At 40.8% G+C, this 22825-nt stretch overlaps 1 protein-coding gene across 1 annotated transcript in view; it reads right to left on the reverse strand.

Annotated features, from left to right (window-relative positions):
* EFCAB5 (EF-hand calcium binding domain 5) overlaps positions 1–22536 on the reverse strand; it is a 41660-nt gene extending 19124 nt beyond the window's left edge. The window contains exons 1-8 of the mRNA XM_026861757.1: positions 22425–22536; positions 17430–17480; positions 17022–17328; positions 13597–14172; positions 9171–9327; positions 8410–8473; positions 6578–6648; positions 2829–2984 (exon numbers count right to left, since the gene is read on the reverse strand). Of these exons, the coding sequence (XP_026717558.1) occupies positions 2829–2984; positions 6578–6648; positions 8410–8473; positions 9171–9327; positions 13597–14162 (1014 nt within the window). The 5' untranslated portion in view covers positions 14163–14172; positions 17022–17328; positions 17430–17480; positions 22425–22536. The remainder of the gene's footprint in view (positions 1–2828; positions 2985–6577; positions 6649–8409; positions 8474–9170; positions 9328–13596; positions 14173–17021; positions 17329–17429; positions 17481–22424) is intronic.
* Positions 22537–22825: the final 289 nt, after the last annotated feature.

Here is a 22825-nt window from a genome sequence, read left to right on the forward strand (position 1 = left end):
GGTATATTGCCCACCTTGGTTTAACATTTACAGTTTATACAGATTTGCCATTCTACTAGAGGGCTCTGTTATTTCAGGAAACTTTTCCTTATAACTTACCTTGGGAGGAACACGTCACGGTAAAGCTATCTATAGAAGAGCGAAGTATAACAACGGGAAAAACAGTTCCAAGGTCCTATACCCAGTTACACTATCTTTCCAGGTTCCTAAATTTACTGGCAAAGGTCCTATTTCTTTGTACTTCATGTGTGACAGGGGGGCCTGATGAAAGATTCCTGACCATCGGCCCTTCGCACGGAGTCTTGGCGGCAGGACAGGTACAGCATCCACTATAAATAACAGCACACCATCTGTGTTTGTGCAACCGCCCAAAACTTGTCTCCACTTTTAACGAGTGCCAGCTTTAGTGGATAGAGAGTTGAAACATGTTGACCTAATTTTCTTGTCACCTAGATATTGGCAGGTGATGATTCTCAGTTGTTTTCGGCAACGTTCCATGATCTGTGAGTAATTCCTTTAGCAACACAGACTAAACCAGACTTGCCGTTTAATCAGTGATAGGTCAGTGTTTAACCGCTTGATTGTTTTTCTGGAAATGTGATGTGTGTATCTTGAACTCCACAATACCCTTGTTAGTGAGCAAGATGGGGAGAGCAGACACTCATGAAAGGTCATGAGAAAGCAGACTTTGTTGTTGCTGTGCTGCAAGAAAGGTAAGCAGAAGTGTCTTGAACTTCAGTGGTTGGAAAACTAATCCCTGACTAAATTCAGTTGCATTTAAAGATCCCGGGTTAAAAACAACCCTGAAAACTAATGCAGATTCTGTTATAATGTGTAAAAGAAGCTATTACTTGTTATGCATGAGCACAGAGAGACAACAAGCTTAAAATTCACAGAGCTCTTGCCTCTTCGGGCATTAGTGCAACGATTCAACGGTGTTCTGGCATTGTCTTGGACAGTTTCTGCTTCTGTACAGTCCAGGCTGCCCTTGCTGAGCTGCCATCCTTCTGGATGCACGCATTTGAAATCATAATAATGATCATGCGGATACCTTCTAATCTGACTGTAATTTAAACACTGCTTTCTCAGCTTCCTGGCCCTAATTGCGACTCACTGAGGCAGGCAGCCACATTCACCATGCAGACTGGAATAACTGCCTGCTACCAAACAAATGTAAATGAGGAACTGAAACAACTGCTTTGCTGTGCTTTGCAGAATGAGTACTACAGGTAATGGATCACATTCAAGTGGTAGAAGTCCTTGGGTTAGTTTGCATCTTTTATCTTCTCTCTGGGTAGAGTAGGACGGGATTTATTAGAGCTATACAAAAGAAACCAGGTTTAAAAGAACTGCATGGTCCACGCTACAGTTTAGTAACTCAATTTGCAGAGCAAGGCTACCTCAGAGGCTGGAAACAGCAACCATGGTTGTGCTCTAATCATTTTTTTTCTGGGCAGTGATGGTATCTGTGCTGCTAGCTGCTCGCTCGTGTTGTGTTGTGCTAGTATTTTTGGCTCTTTGCCTCTGAGATTCCACTGGGATTAGTAGCATGGAGATGGTGATTACTGTCACAGAAATAATAGGAAGAAAGTCACATTAAAACATGCAAGGGAAAGAAGGGATCCTTTCAGAACGCGTGGCAAAGCTAGGACTTGGCTTCATATATTACTCTCCTCAGAAGGATCTATCATAGCTCTCCTTGACAGAGCAACAGGAAAATGAAATGTCTTCTAGCTGAGAAGTAGACACATTTCTTTCCTCATCCCTGAAACAGCAGCTTGCCTCCTGTTCTCTGAAACACACCATTGGTGTTGAAACGTGCTCTGTAATTCCATTCTCTTAGAAGTAATGACATTATTAGCATGACATTGTAGAGCACAGTTCATTCTGGGGAGGCATGCTGTAAACATCACGAGAGGAGTGCTGGGTGGAATATATAATTTATGTAGGGGAGAAAACTGGAAGATTATGGCAACTGTTTGCTGTGTAGTAGCCAGCAACTGGCTAACTGAGGCTACTCATAACAAGTACATACTATTTGGATGAAGCCCAGGTTTTTAGCAATAGCTTATGCCATTGATTCTTCAGATCCTACCTACTATTTCCTGGTTTTCTAATACATCTAACTTTTTTTCTTTTTTTTTTTTTTTTTTAAATGGTGATGCAATTCTACTCAGAGGATGATAGATAGAGTTTAGAGCTGCTGAAAACCAAATTATGGCTTTTGAGTTCCAATTCCAGCTCTGTAACTGACTTAATTTCCCATCCATAATCTGTGGCTGAAGTTCACAGTAGTTTTCTCAGAGAGGTTGTAAAGATAGATTATTTTGCATTTTAAATTTAAAGGATGAGATTTATTGATAGAAGCCCTAAAGGTGAATAAATTAATGCAATATAATTAATGCAATATACACCACTATTGTGGTAATGTGCACATTTGTTAAGGTCAATCTATATCAGGTTATCTTCGCTGAAATATGGCTGAATAGACAAATTAGCACCCAAACATTCTGAATGTGCTGTGGGAACAGGTAGTGACCAGAAGTGTTAAAGACAGTGGTTAATTCCTTCTCTAGAATCATCGAAATTCAGCCCCAAGTCACCACGTTAGGTTTTCAGTTTCTAATCAGCCATCAGCTTATAGGCTCTTGGCTATGTCTGTGTCTAAGAACTACAAATTTGAAGACAATGCAACAGCTATTGTCCTCTAAAGTAATGCTGAGTAAGCACAAAGAGTCATGAAGAATAAAAAGAAGGCAGTGACCCAAAGAAATACCAAACTGAAACCATCAACATATTGAAATTAGGTTGAGAGCTGCTTTGCCTACCTTTCCATAATCACAATCTAGGAAGAGATCAGTAAACATTTGCCTCCACATATCATGTTTTACTGCTTCTTGGAAGTCACCAGCACACCGATGGAGATGCTTCAGGATTTCTTGGAACATCTCATGTGAAAAATGTTCAGTGTAGGAATGGACATACTATGGAGAGAAAGCAGTAGTGTAAATGGTGAGCTTTCTTCAAAGTATTTTCACCTTTATTTGAACTCCTAAAGATCTACGGCATGCAATGAAATACATAGGGATTTGTAGCTCAGTCTGTTCACATAACGCAGACTTGGTGCATGGATGCTACACTGCCTACTTTGGTTTTTCTTTCAGAAGCAGCAATACTCTCCAAACAAACCTGGGACACCGCTGTGCTAGGCACTGCACGAATGCACCTTGAACAGTTCCTTTCCTGGCCCAGAGGTCACTTATATGTTCAGTGGTTCAGAGATGCTGGATCCGAATCCTCCCTATGAAACATCATTGCTTAAGCTTGGTTATCTCCGGGAGGACACAGGCTCTCCATGGTTTTCTGCAGCATTTAGTATTCCAGACTTTACTCCCAAAGAGGCATTCTGAGCCATCAGTTTTTGCAGAACTGGCAGCCCCTCAACTCTCTTAATGCCAGAAAATGACCATTGCCCACAATTTCAGTGTTTAGAGAACCAGTCTGGATACCATAAAAAAAGGAAAGAACTTTTTGAAAATGAGCCTGCTGTCACCTAAGTCCTCTGACACTAGGCATACTACTGACTCAGGATTTATTTTAAGTTCTAGCCTTGGAGACACTTTAACACTTTGGATTTATAGCCATGTGGTTTTTATGAGCAAAAGCAATATGGTTCTAAAAATGTGGTGTGCATGACATAAATAATAATGGCCATCAGGACAAACCACAATCCCAAAGCCTGTGCTGAATTATTATAGCAGGTTTCTGGAGCCAGACACAGTAACAGGGAGCCTACACAGTTAAAAAGAGGAATTTGCAAAACACAGAATGTTTCCCATTATTCCACTTTTAGAGTAGGGATACCTGAAATAAATGCTAGAACATCTTGGACTTATTGTAATGCTGCCCAAGCATTCACGAACTGAAATATTAATATATGTTGTTATTATTTGTGTCTATATTGCATAATTTCCAAATATATGGGACAAGTGGAGAAGAGAGAAAGAGCAGAAAAGCAGCAGCTGATGGCCTGAGGGGTGGCTGGTGGGAAAGAAGAACTCCTAACACAATGTGTGGTTTTTTTCTGCGTTTCAGCATAAAAAGAGAGGATGTAGGTGGGTTGGAGAGAAAGTGGCAGATTTGGGGCTACGTGTATCTACTAGCTTTTCAGAGCTATTACAACCCGGAGCCCTGTGACAGATGAACCTTAAAGATGACAGCAGTTGGGAGGTGGCAGGTTGGACAAGCGGCTTGTTATTTTGTATGTCATCTTGATGACACATCCCAAGGCTTGTGTGTTAATACTGCTGTCTAACAGCTTCACAGAACATTTTTTAGAAGTGTATGTTTGGCTGTGTGGGCAGAAGGAACTATCGTAGAGTCATAAGCTTTTCTTAGCTGGTGTGTGTGTAGAGCACTCTACTGTGTACACATAATCAGCATACATTTATTTATTATTAACCAAGAGATTCTGACACCCATCAGGAGAAAGCTGCCACACCTCCCTCTCGCTACCCAGTGTGAGACCTTACTGTAGTTTATGAACACATTATCATTAATAACAATGGAGCTTTGTTCCTGCTGATGCCAATAGAAATCAAATAAAACACATGCAATCACGGAGAATAGTCTCACCTTTAAAGCCTGATTCTGACCCTACAAAGGCAATGGGAGCATTTCCCTTGGTGTCAGTAGCCTTGTGTCAGGCTGCTGGGGGTTCTGCATGTTCCAGTACAAAGCCTGGGAAATAAACTCTTAAGGACTGGTCTCTGGGATTTAAACACTTTTCTATTAAAAGACCCCACGAGCTTGTCACGAAGGATGTAAAAATATAACAGCCACTGTTTTGCATGTCCAAAAAAGCCCCCCCAAAACCCAACAACAACAGTGTGTGAGGTCTCTGCTGAGTTTCTAACTGCCTTTGAGTAACCCAAAGCTGCACTGAGCTCCAGGAAGAAGAAAAAAAAAGAAAAAAAAAAAAAAGAAAAAAAGCGCACCATTTAATTTTAAAGTCCATTAAAAAGCAATGCTTTCCACATGTGAAAGGGCCCAGACCAGTGTGGAGAAAGATCATCTCTCTTTCTGGGTTTGGTGGATGATGCAAACTGATGAACAAAGGTAAATTGTAGCTGAGGATTAGAACCAGCCCTGTCCCAAGAGCAAGGCCTGTGATTATGGAACAGTTTCCCAAGGGAAGTGATGAAAGCCTCATCATTTGATTCTATTAAAACTGGCCTGGAAAAAGCATCAGAGAATATATTCCGAGAACAACATCACACTGGTTGGTACATCAGACAGCTTGACAGTCCATCTTTTGTACAGCTGATCTCTGTTGTCATATCTTTAATTGAGTTAAAATACAGAGTACACAAAATATATTTTGAAACATTTTTCTAATGCTAATGGAGCATGAATTCATTCAGTACTTATACATGTACCGTAGGGGTTATGGATTGATGCTTCATTTCAATGACAAAAGCAATTCTCTGGGCTCCCATTATCCACAATAGTTTTCTTAATTAAATGCAGTTATTCCGAGGTTAAATTTAAAAATACCTCATTTCATGCTTTAAAAAGCCTCAACAAGTTATCATAAAAATGCATCTCTGCAAAATATCGAACATATGAGTCTCCTGAGAGTGAAGAAGGCACAAAAATCACACATGGTTGCTTGAAATTAATCTCTGCACAGCTGCTTTATACTCTGTTTTTAATTATTGTAACAGCACCCACTAGCACTGCTACAATTGAGGGTCTGTCATTATTTCTATTCTAAACATCCCTTTTCACAGGTTTCATTACCCAGCCATAAAATTTAGCTCTGTCGTAGGTAGAAATGTCTGACAGAGTTTTGGCCTGGAGAGTTTTTCTGTAAATATAGTTTGATCCGATTTGGTTGTTTTCAAACTGATGAAGACTAGAGTAATGGGGTAAAACTTCCAACTACAGTGATTTTGGTGAGTTAAAACCGTATTTCTGATGTTTCTCAATGACAGCTTTTGATTTTAAAACCGTGTCTTTTTCAGCCTGGTTATGCTTCTCACACGTTATGACACTTGTTGCAGTTTGGTTATGGTTCAGGGCGAAAAATGGTAGAGGTTCTCATCCCAGTACATCACTTGTTAGGTTTTTCTATGGCTAATAGAACGTAATCAGAAATAGCAGTACTCTGGGGACAGCACTAATGACCTCAGGCTAATGGTTATATTGGGATACTGAACCTGCCTTGAGCAGCCAGGGCAAAATCTGGATTCCCAAGTGATTCAGGGCTTTGGCATTCTAGAAAGGGACCGAGGGGGATGTGCTAAAAACCACTGCTTCGAGAGTGACTTCTCAGAGAGCAGCACAGGCTGCAGCTCTCACGAAAGCAAAATACTCCCCCTTTTCCGGCCAGAATGGAAGCGTGGCGACAGCAGAGATGGATGTGGAGACAGGTTATGGAATGTCCTGATGCAACCAGTTACCTGGGATGTTGGAGAAGGGAAGCCCTTCACTTACTCAGCTGTCCCCAGGGAAGTGCTACAACTTTGTGATAAACATCATATTCTGAATCGGATGCTCTTATTTCATTTCTCACCTCTGCAAATTCTTCTGTGTTTATTTTTTTTTCCAGTGTGTCTACGATTTCCAGCTTCTTGTCACAGATTGCTAGTAAAAAATGAAGGGATAAAGGGATATTGGTTTAGAAAGCAAACAGTTGTGGTTTTGCATATTGTACGCCATCTTTTTTCACACTATATGCTACATTAACTTTGAGGTTATCCTACACAGTAGCTGAAGCATCTGACTGTATAGAGGCTATCTAAATCTGATTCCTACATATTTCTCTTGCTGACAATCTGCACTTACTTATTCAGAACTGTATGGTCATATTTATTCATGACATATGTTGGTGCAAATGACCATGATTTTAACAGCACTTACAATTAATTAGGTGAGGGAAGAAATTATTTTTGATTTTTCAAACAGATAAAACTGCCTTAAAATTCCAGGGACTAGGATTCTGCTTTGCAAGACTGGTATCTGAAAATCACAGTAATTTTTCTAAGAAGCTCTGTGGGAATATTTTTACTGATCATGATATTCAAAACTATCTTTTGGTCAGCTTCTGGGCTGCTATAATGGAACTAAGAGGCTATGTCAAATGTCTACATAGATTTCTGAATGAGGTCTTTGAACACAGACATGTTGTTTCTCCTGGGATTCTTTTTCTGTTCCTTCTCGTACAGTGTATCAGGAGTAAGGAAAAAACTCACCGCAGAATGCATTTATCTGTTGTTGGTTCAGACTTTCCTAAATCGTACATTATCTTTATTAAAACAAAGCTTAATGTTCCATTAATGTATATTGGATGCTATTAAATGAAATAAATAAAGTAACAGAGCCACACTATTAGTGAAATATGACATAAAGCACCTCCAGCATCTGGAGAGCAAGCATGGGGACAGAAACTTCCTCCTCAGTCTCGTGTCCCAGTATGTGTTCATGCCCCAGAATCACAGCCACCACGGCAGGAGCACAAGGGCTGTGTTCGGCATTCGCACAACGTACTCCCAATACGGGATGATTGCTCAGAGGAATCATTCTGTAACGTAGAAAGGGCTGAGCAAAGGCAAGCTCTAGACAGAGGTGACTCCAGCAGCAAGCAGAAATGCACTCTGGAGTTCCCTGCTTATCATCCCATCTTCCAGCAAAGGCAGATTTGTTATTATTGACGATCATTACGGGCTCTCAATGCAAAGGGCTGGCAGCAGCCTCTGTGTTCCAGCTTCCTGGCTCTATCAATTCAATGATCATTATCTGGGGAGGTCAAGTGTAAGCTACATAGAGTGGACAGGAATTATGGAAATCCTTTCTGTGCTGAGTGCTCTGGTACAGAGGCCCTTGTGCATGTGTCACTGGCATGCCTGGGCCTGGGGAAGGAATGGTGAGACAATATGGGCTATTTGGCATCTCCCCTCAAACCACAAAAGGTAACAACACAGTCAGACATTAATTTTTTCAGTCCTGCCTTTCGACCATACCTCCAGGTATGCCAAGCTGTCCGTGGGATTTCCAAGACCTCCTATGAGGCAAGGAACACCATGGGGTAGGGTAGATGAAGGAGGTTGTTACAGTGATTCTTAAAAGTTGTGATAAGCACCAGGCACTGTCTGGCTAATGAAGGATGTAGGTGGAAAGGGCCTGCATCTGATCCTTCTATCTCTCTGAAAGATTTTTAAAACTTCTTTCCTTACTTTTCAACATGGTGGTTCAGTCTCCTTTCAATCTGTCTGAAGGTTTGTGGTTCATATCCTAGCTGGTGTAACTACCTTTAGAGATTCTTTCTCTATTTATCCAAGCTGTTTGCTCACAGTTTGCACCAAAATTCAGACCACACTAAAACTAAAGAAGACATTGAAAACTCACCTTTCCTCACATCTGTGGGAATAGAAGCAATGACATCTGGAAAAGACCCCAGGGCACTCTGAACCTACAAATCAGGTGATAGTCAAAGGCCTGTTTCATGCAGACAATTGCAGGCAATTACTAAAATAAATCACCTGGAACAATCAGCCCTATGGGCCAACCATGCTTCTTACCACCCATAGGTGAGCCCTGTTAAGTGTAAGCCTTGTCTATGTTGTGCTGTGTGTAACCACAGGATAATTTTCTAGGGGCCTCGTGTGACTTGTAAGAAAGGTGCTTGTACCCAGGGATGTATTACAATTACTGCAGATCTCATCTTTTATGAGCTGCAACATCAATTTGTGTGAGTCACAGGGGTAGAAAGAAGTTTTAATGGAGGCCACAGAAGAGCAAGAGTGGCTGCCCCAAACCTTTTTAAGGGGATCCCAGGGGATAACCAGCTGCAGAGAAGGACATCCAGTGATGAGGTATGTATCCAACAACCTCAGGAGTGTCTGAGTACCTTATGGGGCATTTATCTTCCCACGGGTCTCCGTGGAGAACACATTGCAATCCTTCCATGCGCTCATGGGGAATCAAGGCTTGGTGAGGCTAAGTGGGAGACAAAGACCTGCACCCTGACCCTAAGGGATGTCAGGGCCATCACCCATCCCTGTGCTCCATGCTGCCATCCTGGGGCAGGCGGCACTATCACAATCTTCTTCTTCTCTCCTGTCTGGAACAATCATAGCAGTGTGTTAACAAGGATCTTCCCTAGTTACCAGTGCAACTGGTATTCTACCACTGACATCCACCGTCCACTGTTTGAACTGAATCGCCAGCGCCTCCTTTCTCATCTCTTTCAGCTGAGACTTCATGTTGTCCACCTGCTCTCTTTCCTTACGTTTGTTCTTTGCCTCAGCCCTCATCCTGGCCAGCCTGTAGGACATGGAAATATGCTTTAGAAAGATACCAGCATAAACTTATTTAAGATAGATTAAGCCTACTCTGAAGAACAAAAGGAAAGGAACTAAGTTTTTGCTGAAATTCTTGTCCCTCTAGTATAAGCAGATTTTTTTCCAAACAAATACTTGATGTTTGAGGCACAAAATTACTAGCGTGACTATTGGACTAGATATTAGTAATCTGTTTGCAGAGAGCAGCTCCAAGCAAGTGAGACTATTTATATTCTGACATGTATCACCTCCTGAAATCTAGTGTAACTATGAACTTGAAGAAATAACCTCTGAGTGTCAGATACGTGCATGTGGAGAGAGCCTCTTGTAGAGTACATGGTAGACATTCAAGAGAAAATGATCTGTACAGCTCTCCTAGTTTGTGTAGTTTCAACAGTGATAAATTTTACCTTCACATTTATAATGGCCTTCATAATTTATTGTGTAGTCATCCTTCAATTTCCTTCCAATTTTAACAGGAAGGGAGGTGTCTAATTTGGCTACACTTGATTTACCAACAAAATTGTATCCGTGTGCATTTGTCTCAAAGCCTAAGTGCCATTTCACATAAGCACTTCAATGGCACAGAAGAATGTTCAATGAAACTTTTTAAGCAGTCTCACACAATAAAGTCCTTACTGCCTAAGGACAGGGATAATACACCAGCGTCTCCGTCATTTTGAACATAGAGTTTGCAAGCTTGGACTAAAAGTACCTCCCTTTCTTCGTCCTTCTGTTTTCTTTGCTTCTCTAATCACCCAGCCGTGTTTTTCCAATATTTCATTTCAGACAACAAAAGAACTGAGTAAGATTGATCCCATAGAACTTACCTGCTTTGGGTTTGGCTTTGTTCATTTATGAAATGGACAAAAGCCTTTAGGAAGTTCAAAATGTTTAAAGCCAAAGCATCAGTTCATATGGGGAGAACAGTGTCTGCTTATTGATGCTGCTGGAATCTCTCTGCATTAAGCCATCTGCCCTGCACACCTCTGCGGCTCTCACTTACACCTTCTTGTAGCTAGTCAGAGTAAGAAGAATTGCTTCTTTTGTACACCTGAGAACACTCTAGTCCAGAAACTGTATTTTAACTAATGATTTCTGCTCCCTTCTTCCCTTTGTTTAACGTACTGTGAAGATGGTCTGACCCTGTCCCTGCTCTCTTCTGTTGCTATGGGGTCATCCTAGAAATTATAAACCAGTATTTTCTTTAATGAATAGAAAGGCCTTTAACATGTTACAGCAACACACTTCGATCACAGTCAGTTTTATCACTAGGTACTTGTTCTTCATGGACACTTATCACAGATGTTTCTTAATGGATAACTGGGTTCCTTAATCAATTCTGGGCATTGCACAAGTGCCTGCTGAGGCAGTTCAGCCTCCAGCACGTTGATAGCAGGGGAAGGGTAAAATAATTTCCTATCATCTTCTGACTCCTTCACAGACACAGCAAAGCAGGGTGCGTAGCAGGTACCAAGTTAAATGGACTAACAGGTTTTTCTCCAATGTATGCTACAAACAGAGAAAACCAGACCGTTTCTAGCTGCAGCTGCTGCTCGGGAGTGGTCTGCGAGCTGAAAGGAGAGCTAAGGCCATGCTAGGAGTTGCCAAGGTGCTCTGGTGATTAATTTGGGCAGTGCCCTGCACAAGTCACACTGCACCTGCACTGTGCTGCAGTTTTGCATTTATTTCTAGGGTCCTAAAACACCAGGCAGCTGCATCCTCTGCCTGGTGTCCCCGGTGTGGGACAAAATGTTTCCCTGCTAGACAATAAGGGCAAACCAAACTAGAACGGTGCTGGGCAGTCGTTTCAAAGTGAGCTCATTTCAGTATTAGACACTTCCAGAAAAGATGAGAAGGCAGCGAGGGTGACTTCTCCCTGCAGAATGAAACATGTTTCTTCAGGAAGACAGCCGCCTGACTCCCACACAAGGATGGGTGACTCAGACTGAAGGACTACCATCCCTGGACAAATAAAGTCTGTTTCAGGTATCAATCCATTTGGATAAGGAAATTCTCCCATCTGTTCTCCCGCATGCCTTGCCTCCCAGTCAGGTGGCAGGTAAGGAGAGACTGGAGGAGCTCACTGAGGACTGCTTCAGATAAGAACCTGTGGTGAAATCCTGCCTTTCCTGAAGGTAATGTCAAGGCTGCTGGGAGCTCCACTGGGGCCAGAATTTCACTCCTCATCTTTCTGGTGCTTATGTGAGAGATTTTAAGCACAGACTGGCATTTTTCTTGCAACATTCTTTTTCCTATTTAGAAAGCCAGTGACTCACATCAGGAGTCTCAGTGCTACATGGTGTCAGTAAAATCCTCTGTGCTGCTGTCGTTTAAGAATCCTATGCAAATCCTACAATACTGCCATCACAAATATGTAAATCCTGAGCTGCTGTGAATGCAAATCCCATGATACTACTACCAGCGGATATGCAAAACCTGCTGCAGCAATGGCTACAGAAATCCCCGTGGCGGTGCTGTCTGTGGAGAGATTGATTTCTACAAATCTTGATAGTCACTTCCTTTGCATCAGCTCTGATAGCTACAAATTGAGAACCTGTCTCCAAATGTAAACATGGACTTAACAGCCAAGGCCAAGATAACGTGTCACTAGTAGCCAACACTATAGGAAAATCGGACCTTTCCAGAAATAAGCTGTGATTCACAATGAAAGCTAAGAGAATTTTAGTAAAAAACCCCCAACCAACCAAACAAAAACAAACCAAAAACCCAACCCAAAACTCCAGGAAATGTTATGTATTTGAATTTACTTGCTCTTGCAAAACAAAAATGAGATATGGTTCTGAACATCCTGCATCTATGTGTCCCTCTGTGAAGCAGAATGAATGGTCAAACCGTCCCCAAAACAAAGGTGTGGCAAGGCTGGCATCCTGCACAGCCCCCCCCAACAGTCTGTGCTTGAGTGAAAGGTCACTGAAAAAGAAGATGTTTCCCCAGTTCATTTGTTTCAGTGGACTGGCATTTAAAAAAAAAAAAAAAAAAGAAAATATTTTACCAGCTCTAGTTGTACTACTGTATGTCTGCTTATGAAGAAAAAACAAAAAGCTGAGTTCTTACACACTGACCACTGTCAGTTATAATTATTTGGAGGGAAAAAGGAGGTAAGTGACTGCATGAAATTAATTTCTCATACTGCTTTAGTTGTAGTCACACAAGGCATGTTCCTATGAACCGTAACAGTATGTGGACTACAAATGGAGAGAGAGAAACTCAGAGCAGTAGAGAGAGATTTAACATTTTTTTTTAATTCACTGTAATACTGTGAACTTCAATTATCTTCATTTAGAGTTTATGTGTAAGACTTGTCAACATTTTACTTCCCTAGTTCCTGACACTGAAACCCTGAAACCAATTTTCAAGCTGCGCATAATATTTATGCAAATAGAAGAGATGGCCATTCAAATAGAAGTCATTATTCTACAAACACAGTTATAGAATAAAGTGATCTAGTAGCGAAAGTAATTTTGACATCATTCACGATCACCTCTGGGTCATCTATAAACACAAATGTTCACTTCTATATTTTTCATAACAATGAAAACGAAAGCATTTTTCTTCACCTAATGCACTCACATTCTAACCTTAGCATAATGTAACATGCCATGGAACCCCTTTCCAACATTCATTAAATATTATACTAAAGCAAGCAGCCTAGAATACACCCCAAAAATAAGCAACATAATAAAATACAAAACAGTTTCTACTTTAAAGGGAAAAAAGAATCTGAAAGTATAAAATCCCAGGAGGAGTTTCTACAATCTGCCAGGACAATATTGTTGGTGTTTTGGTCAAGAGAAATCATCCCGAAGAAGGAAAAAAAAAGGTTGTCTTTAGATTAAGTTTGGCAGAATATGGAAGAAATGATCTGAAGAGTGGACAGACCTTTGATACCAACACCTGTCCTAAAGAAGTGCTGTCGCTAACCTAGACTGGTTTGAAAGCAGTTTGCATTCCACATATGTAAATAAGATAGAGCCTAAAGAGGAATTATATACTTGTGAAGGGCAGAATATTGCCTTGAACAGGAGTAACTAGTGTTTCGTTTTGTGTGACACGTTCTGGCATTTGTCCTGCTTCTCAAGTTTTTTATGAGAGACAACCACCATCTCTGGCACTGCACTCCATAAGGTTAATTTTGTTCGACACTGCAGTCACACCATTCCTTTTGTGAAACAGAGACCAAGACACCAAGCTCTGGTCTTGCGACCAGCTACACTTTCAACTCTCTCACCTCTCTGATGTCGTACCAGGCATCTCAGTTTTTAGCTCCTCTGTGACCATCTTCATTCCTCTCAGGTACGGGCCTGGTTTGGTAGAAATACTGTACCGAGGGTTATGTCTCATCAGATATTCTCCAAGGAAAATAATGGGGTTAAATTTGGCTGATTTTTTGTCTGGTGTGAGCACATTCTTTCTTTCCACTTCCATTAACAGTTTTTCCATTCCTGGGATTAATGTAGGTAGGAGTTTGTCAAGCAAATAGATGCGAGTGTCTAGTGTCTCTTTGTCTCCACTGAACCACTCTTTGAACAGCCAGTCACAGGGTTCTCTCTTCTCGACATTTTCTTCTTTTGCCTTTTGTGAGTGAATCATCTTCACCTTTGTCTCCTGCAGCCTCAGACACCTCTGATGTACCTTTTCATAAAAACGCTCTTTCCACGGAGCGGAATTACTAAGACATGGCAGCTCATCGTTCCCCTGATTCCTCTTCAATTCTGTGGCAGCCAGATTCTTACCTCCAAGTCTGGGTTGTTTTAGACCTGCAGTTTGGGCAGCTTCTTCGGGCTGAGCAGCCATACTTCAATCACTGGGACAGAGAACAAAAGCAATATGTTATATAATGCCAAAAGATGCAGCAGTGTCCTAGCAGATGACACAGGAAGAAAGTCTATTGTTAGGAATTAACTAATATTCTTTTTCGGCGTTCCTTTTTTATTCTGTTACTGCTGCTTTGTACTCTTAAATAAATACAGCCCCTTTATTTCAAAGATCAGTAAATGATTTATAAAGATTAATTATGTATCACAATAGCCCTTGGAGACAGAGCAACTAAATAAGTGTGTTCCTTTCTTACGGGAGAAGAAACTGAGACACAGAAATGATTAATTCCAGGTCACTTAGAGACTCAGAAACCCAGTGGTAAACAGTGCTCAGAATTCTTGTCTCCCGGTTCAAACCAGTGGATTCTTCTCACCCCTAGTATCATTATTTCTGTTTAGGTCCCATTCCATGACTCCAGAAAATCCAGTGGATAAGAGACAAAGCAAGCAAGTAATGGAAAATACCCGATGCCTAGGAGTAAGATTTCTCTACGTGCCACCTTCTGCTTCATCTTTTCTGTAGCTGTGAGAAACAGTGAGGAAGCTTGTCCCACAGATGACTTAATTTCAACTTTGGCAACTGTCTTTTCCTCTGGACATTCTGTTCAGGTAACGAGGACACAGGTGCATGGGTCAGCAGCGCTCATACAGAAAGGGAAACTCTATACCATGAACTCTGTAATTAAGCTGTTCACAAGCACTTAATCTTGTAGGTTAGTCTGTAAAAGACAGACCTATAGAGAGTTGCAGATATCTCCCTTTACAATTTCCCAGACTCCGCTGTTTTCTTCTCAATACGTTAATTCTGTGAAATGCCAAGAAGATACTGAGTTGCTCACGTGGCACAGTTTGAAAACCATTGCGCTATGTCTCCACACATAACTGCATCTGTAATGGGACTTACCCATACAGAATGGAGCAGAACGTTGCCGAACTACTCAATTCAAAGCATGAAAAATCACCAGCATGCTGTAAAAAAAACCCCATCTCAGTGTTAAACAACAACAAGGGAATGCTGATATTGATAGAGTGAGCCCAACGCCTTTCCAAACTAAAGATGAAACCACTCGGAACTTGCTGCCATACTATCGTTTTCAAGCTCTTATTTAAAAGTGCTTTCCACTAAGGCCTTTGTATCCATAGCAATACCATTGCTTTTGATATGTTTTGCTCTTCATGTTTAAGCATTTGTAGCTGTTCTGAAGAGAGTTCAGCCCTCCAGGAAATGCATAAATGTGATCTACAGCCCTCCTGGCACACAAATGTAATTACTAATATGTTGACCTTCTGGTTCATAACCATTGTTTGAATCCAAATACTGCTTGGATAGGTAGGATGTTTCACAGCACTAAATTTCTATGTCTGTTTTCTCCATGGGCTTGTTGGCATCTCCTGATAATTTGTTTTCAAAGATAATTACCTGCTGGGGAGTGAGACGGATTTATGGATCAAGCTGCCTGCTTGACCCACCCAGAGGGTTTTAAGATGGTAGCTGGTTTTGCCACTGAAGGACACAAGCTGTAAAGAGTCCAGATTTATAATGGTAGAAAGGGAAAACTGTCAGCCCTGTCAAATTGTTCCTTGCTTAGGTGAGTTTCTTTCAATTATCTGTAAAACCAGACTTTTTCTGGTTCAAAGCAGGGTGTTATCCAAATGTTCTGGTCACATTCCAAATCAGCTGGTTTTGTTGTGCCAAAATAAACTGTTCTTGCAGTTTCAAATACTTCTGTTATTTTTTAACATCCATTATGAAACTGCTCTGCAGTTTCTGTGCAATGTTAAAGTGACAACTGCACTCTGCTTTATGAGGTGACTGATTCTGAATGTTGACGAATATATTTTCTACACTGCTCTCAACCATTTGTTTGGATGATTTTGAGGATTAGTAAATGTTTATAAAGTATCTCTATGCCTCTGAACAAAACAAAACACAACGCAACGAAGTGTGACTGTTCTATCTCAATTCCACGGCATTCACATAACTCCAAGAATGAAAGCAGAGCACAGAGAACCATGCCCACTGCTTTCATGCAGGACAGACAGAGGAGACTAAGAGGGTATGGAAAAACATACAGACAACACATAACTGTTAAACAACAAAGGAATGCTAGAATCAGGACTCGAAACTTGGAATTTGTTGAGGATTACAGGGACGCACCTCCAGTTTGTGTAAGACACCGCTGGCTCATAAACTTCAGTGCTGATTTACATTCGTTGAGAATTTGGCCCATAACATATATGACATTCCCAAGGGGAGGCTTGATTGTCCAAATAATAGTAAGCATGGTGCACAGAGACAAGCTTTAGAAACACCCAGGAAATTTGAAATGTGATATAAAGTTTCCTGTAAGCCTTTGTTCAAGCTGAAGGCAAGATAAGCTTTTCATTATTTAGTAGGATGCCACTTTCCTGGCTCCTTTCTGTGAGACAAATATTCCTGCTGGAATCCCTGCAGGTACAAAAAGATTATCTCTCCATTTTCTGTACATAACCCAAATCTGCTCATAAATAAGATTTTTATGGTTTCATTGTTATTCTGTTAGGGGATTTTGATGGGTGGGATAGGGCCAGGAAAGACTAAAGTTTGTCTAAGTAAGTATTTTGGAGATGTTTGAGTTACAAAAGTCTTTTCAAAAGCAGAGTCCAATCTCTTTGACACTCTATCGCTCTGAAATAGTTTTGCCTTTCTCTAACCTGCTTCATAGTTAGTGCATGTTTATCTTGCCAGTCACAAAGAGCCCGATACACTTTTCATACGTGATCTTCTCAATACAATTAAAATTTAAAAAGACTTTCTCTTTTGCTTTCTGAAGCTTTGAAGAACTGTTTTTCTTACCTTTGGAGCAGGTATCAAACAAGATCTTACTCCTCCTGCTTTCGAAGTGGCTTTGCAAACGAGCAGGAATTTAATATATGCCCTTCTGTTCTCAGCCATTAAAAATCTTAAAATGAATTAGGGATTTCTCAGACCTGCTGTGGAGCCGGGCTGTGAGTTTTACTCCTCTGTGTGTTTGCAGTTGCTAAGCAATAATCCCAAAGGTTGCTATGTCTCTTCCACAACTCAGAACTGCTGTAGGTTGTCTTTTGGCTTTGGCAGCCCAACAGACTCTTCTGTACTGAACGTAGATCGTTGCATCACATGACTGAAAATAAAATAAAAAAGACTGTGAATAGCAACAGACAACGTTAAGGACACCAACAGTCAGAGAGAGAATCCACAGGTGCCCAGTGACAGGAGGTTTACCTTCAGATTCAAGTTTCGTGATGTCCAGAACTGTCATAAGTCCATTACAGGCTGAACTGAGGAGTGTATTAACCAGATGTGAGAATCTGAGAGATAAAAAGAAATTAATTACAAACTCAATTTAAACATTTTCAGGCTTTCTTTTTTTTTTTGTAAAGAACTGTGTTGCTTTGAAGTAGCTTTGCAGGAAGGGCACTTACAGCACTATTAAGGGGGGGGGTTATAGTGCCATTTTGTTAGAGTGCCTTTAAACCTGAATCTAAAGGAATTTGATGAATCACCTTTAATCATTTCTACTATATTCTTGAAGAAGAATAAAATGCAACACAGGGAAATAAGAAGGAAAGAGACAAAACCATCTATAACAGTCATTCTGCCCTCATTTATACGAATGTAAATCAGGTGCCTGTTCAGTCATTTCCTTGGTGTTATGCAGGAATTCCAACTGAGAATTTTATGGCAATTTCTGCCAGGAAACAAGGTTTATCTAATGCTGTTTGTTTCTTTCTTTGTATTTGCACTGGAGAAGGCATGATCTTTGGATTGTCTACCTGAAAGAAAACCGAACTGTGGCCTTTTCTATAGTATTTGTCCCTGGAACAGCTGCACGGTACCCTAGCCCCTAGCAGAGTATTAGTCTCCATTTTATGGGACAGCTGAGCTTGCTACAAAACTTGAAATAAAGGAGGTTTAATATAAATAACAGATTTTTCCCAACATCTGATACAGTTACTGACAAAGTCACATCTGTTCTCTAGTTTAGGAACTCTGGAGTTTTAATTGCGGACTCGAAAATTTCATTCTCTGTCATCTTCATCAAGTCACTTGTTATTTATTATAGCACCCACAACACCAAGGTAAATAATAATTAATTTATAAAACTCTGGAAATGGAAATAGCTCTTAGTAACATGCACCCAGGGTTCCAACATAAACCCAGTACAATATTTATCCTGCCCTTAAAAAAAAAAGGTTTCGTTTTGTTCCTAAGACCTGTCATAGGAGTTAGAAAGTGTGCCTGCTGTGTACAGGTTTTTCACAAGGAGGGAATTTGCTCAGAAACTACAAGAACAATTATAATTTAGTGGACAAAAGCCTCAATTTTTCTTTTATTTTTATACTGTCTTTTCTGGAAAGTAGGACACTATAGAAATTCCTGGTTTGTACCCAGCAACGTTTATTTTTCCTCTATGTACTCCTGACCATATTTCAGAAAAATTTGTATGGTTTTAAGTTCTATATATACCTTTGGCCATCTGTGCAAAGTGTCTCTCTGAAAAAATGCTTCTCCTGGACACTCTCAAATACCCCTGGAATGCCAGGCTTACCATGGAGTAATACGCTGTCCACACTGCAACACTGACTTGATTTTCGAATTCAGTATTTGCTTGCAGAGAGGAAACATAGCACAAAAAGACCCAGAAAACACACATAAGTCAACTTCCATGTGAAAAATATGCTGTAAGAAATTATAATTTATCTGATATTTTTTTGGAAAAAAAAAAATTATCAGAAGGAAATATGCTCATTGCAGTGTATTTCCAAGATGCGTTGAAGTATAGCATCAATTATGTTAATAAAATGAAGCAGAAAATTAGTGCACAGGAATAATTTAAAATGAGGCTTTAAACTGGATTGTGCACTTTTTCCTCAAAGCAGTTTGCACATGATTAACTCCTGTTATCTCTTCTCCCAGGCGGGCTTGATTTTTTCCCTTTGCAATTCAGAATTCTGTTGCTATTATGATTAACTTACAAAACTTTTTTCTTTTTTCAGCATGAAACATAAATTAAAAAAATACTCTCCCTTTTCTTAAGGGGACTTTTTTTTTTTTTACCCCCAAACAAGAGCATACAAATAGAACTTGGAAGGAGGGATCAAAATGGCCTTATTTTTATTTTTCTGGAAGTGGAATCCCGTGGGTTAAGCAAACCTTTAATTGCACCCTATTTAACTTGGCTGTTATCCCTTAATGTTTTTGCTAAGCAAAGTGTATCCTTTTATTATGCCATCAAATACTTGCACTGTTGACAAAATAATGGGCTGAATATGTCATCACAGATGTTTTGCTGGAATTGCCTCTTCTATCTTTTTTTTATTTTTCTGTGTAAGATACATTTTGGGAGCACTCTGTTGCCTTTTGCAGCTGATGCCAAGACTATGCAATAAAAGCCCTGACATGTAGTAATAATAAGTTGTGTTAGCTGGAGAAATGTTTGCAGGGTATTAAAGAAAATAGTCAGTTTTGGAAATGCATACAAAACCAGCTCATGTATAGCTTCACATCCTTTAAATGATATATTGGGCTAAAGCTGCAGGTGCTGACCACAGTGCTTTCAGCACAGGAAAGAATAAGACCACAGGCGTCCAGTCCCTTTTTTGTACCAACCATGATGCTGTGACCACAGGCTGCCCTCTAATTACTCTTTTCAATCAGAATACATCTGCCTTATAGCTTCCTCCTCCATATTTAAATTCTGCTGCTAAAAAACACTACATATGCAAATTATACCTTCCTAATGGCTCGGAGGACCGTTGCAATCTGTGATTACTGTAGTTGCTAGCTGATATGTTGGACCTTTAGCTAACTGTAGATAGCCACTCCATTATTTACTTGTGGTAAATGTTTTTTTTAAAAAAGTTTGACACTCAAATACCTGGAAGAGCTACAGGCTATATGAAAACTATACAAAGGTCTATTTTGGAAGCTGGTTTTAATAATAATTTCTTGATAGTAATCCCTGCATGACTGTTGATCATAATCCAGAATGAAACACCAGTCCCAGGTGAGGGAACTGCCAGAATACTCCGGGAACTTGTAGTCTGTATCAACCCAGACGTATCTGAACAGAAGACACATACCTTGAAGCAGCCCTATATTTGCAGGAATCTGTCTGCGTGAAACAAGACAACAACCTAGATATTACACTTTAAAGAAAGGTAAATAGCATTAAGATTCCTGTCATGTGCCAGAGAAGAAAAAACTTTCCCATCCTTAAATGTGACTCCCGCCTCCACTGAAAAATCAAGGTAAAAACTTTACAGCAGCATGGTCTCGTATCTGGCTACCACCTCAACACAGTGGTTGGTAACCACAAAGAATCTCTCTGCTAAGCTGCACTATGCCTTGTTTAACCAAGATGTAGCCAAGCACCTGAGTCCATGCTTCTTATGTTCCCAAAACCTTCTCCAAGGCACTACTAAGTGATGAAGGATCATTTTCACCTGAAAGAAAGGAATGCTTTCCCAGGAGACAAAGCACTTTTTCGGTTTAACAGAAAATAAGACAGAAAAATGTAGTTTGGAGAACAAACACCATATTTGAGTAAAATATAACATAAAGCATCTACAATGAATATAGTGGCAAACCTAAATAATCTTTAAAATTATTGAAAATGAAAAGGTTCCCATGTGTTCCATCATACTGTTGATCCGTGACGTTTTTAGCTAACGGTTTACATCTGGCCTTCCCTGAATTGGGTACAAACTAAATAAAAAGATGACTAATACGGTCTGAAAAACACACTTTATGCAGCTTAGTTATATGGCTGGAACAAGTAGCAAATACTGATAGGAAAAAAGTTCTGTGGAAACTACAGATAGAGCTTTTTTCGGTAGCCACACCTAACAGCCTTAGTGGTCTAGCTGTGTCATCTGAAAGCGTGAAAAAAACTGGTACATGCAACTCAGAAGCGGAGAGCAGTCCTTTTTCTCCCTAAAGTTGCAGCTTGCTTTATCTATAATGGCAAAAGGATGTCTGTATCTGGAAGAGTCTTTGCCAATCTATGTTGACTGTACAGATACACCAAAACCACATCTGTGTTGCAGATTTGCCCACAGAAAAGATAAGGCATTTAATAAATAAATGGGAGGGACCGAACAAGAGGCTGTTCAGAAAAAAAAAAAACAAACGTTTTATTGGGAAGCTGTGGAATATTCAGAACTTGGGGGATATTAATTAAAAAGGGGTCTGGAAGGCATTTTTGTGATGTCTATGCCATAAATCAGAGCATGCTGCTAGCATACTTCCCACAAATATTGTGTTTCAAAATAACATGATGGCTGTAAAAGGCCAAAAGACAATGACTCTTCATTTACCTGGGGGTTTTACTTATTCTCCCCATGTGCTCGGATCCCACTGGGGTCTTGTTTGGACTCTTTCGTGTTCAAGGTCCTGCCTTGCCGTGCTGTGAGCTCTGTAAACTCAGCTTTGGTCCAGTTTAGGGAGCCCATCCTTCATCCTCGCCTGTCCACTAGGAGGCAAAACGCCTCATGAGCGAGCCTGACTTCTTCATTGCAGTGAAGCCCAGCTACCAGAGCCGCCCTGATGCTGATAGTGACGGGGATAACCTAGAGAGCTACCCGGTGGCTTTTCTGGTGCTTATATTTACAGGGGCAGAAGAGTCCTGTACAGTCCTGTCAGTCTGAGGAGCAGATGAAAGCAATAGGGACCATGTGCTTAAAAGGAATCTATAGGTTTATACACGCTCTTGACAAAGAAAGCTTTGCTCTAAATACTAAACCATTTAGACTGGCTTCAGTTTATCACATGTAGTGTTGTCATTAGATGCCCAAGACAATCCTCGATCCCAGTTACCTCCTCACCATCATTCCCACGAGTTCAGTAGCACCAGGCTGAAACTTCTAAACAAATGAAGCTTAATAGTGTTGGATCTTTGACTCAGAACGCAAACTGTCGGGGAGTATTGCATTCTGGGGATGTTTGAACGATTAGAATGTCATGTGCACTTACTAGTCTAGTTTTTTGGTGTTCGGGCTCGTGCGCTGATGTATAAATAGGTGTTACATGCCTATTTTTGTTACAGCAAGTGACCGATAGGCTGTTTTTGTTACAGCGGGTGGCTCTAGCCCCCCAATCCAAGGAAAAGCCACAGTGTGTATCATGAAGGCCGGCTTTCCCAGCGCACGGTGCCATGCGCGTTGTCACCGCTCCCAGCAGGGCAGCGTTCCAAAAAAAACCCTCACTGTCACATACCAGAGCGCCCTGCCAGCAGCCACGTTCGGGGTGGCCTCAGCCAAGCTGGCACACATTCCTGAAACTCATCTCTGGGGCTGGGGGGCCGGAAAGGGAATGACAAGAGACAGACAGACACACAGACACAGACACACAGACACACACAGACACACACACACAGACACACAGAGACATACACAGACATAGACACAGACACACACACACACAGAGACACAGACACACATAGACACAGACACACAGAGACACAGAGACACACAGACACAGACACACACATAGACACACACACAGAGACACACACACAGATACAGACACTGACACACACCCACACCCCCCCCAGGCACACACACACAGAGACACAGAGACACACAGAGACACACACACACACACAGACACACACACAC

The sequence above is a fragment of the Athene cunicularia genome, assembly GCF_003259725.1.
Source record: "Athene cunicularia isolate RWA chromosome 19 unlocalized genomic scaffold, athCun1 chr19_part1, whole genome shotgun sequence".
NCBI lineage: Eukaryota > Metazoa > Chordata > Aves > Strigiformes > Strigidae > Athene > Athene cunicularia.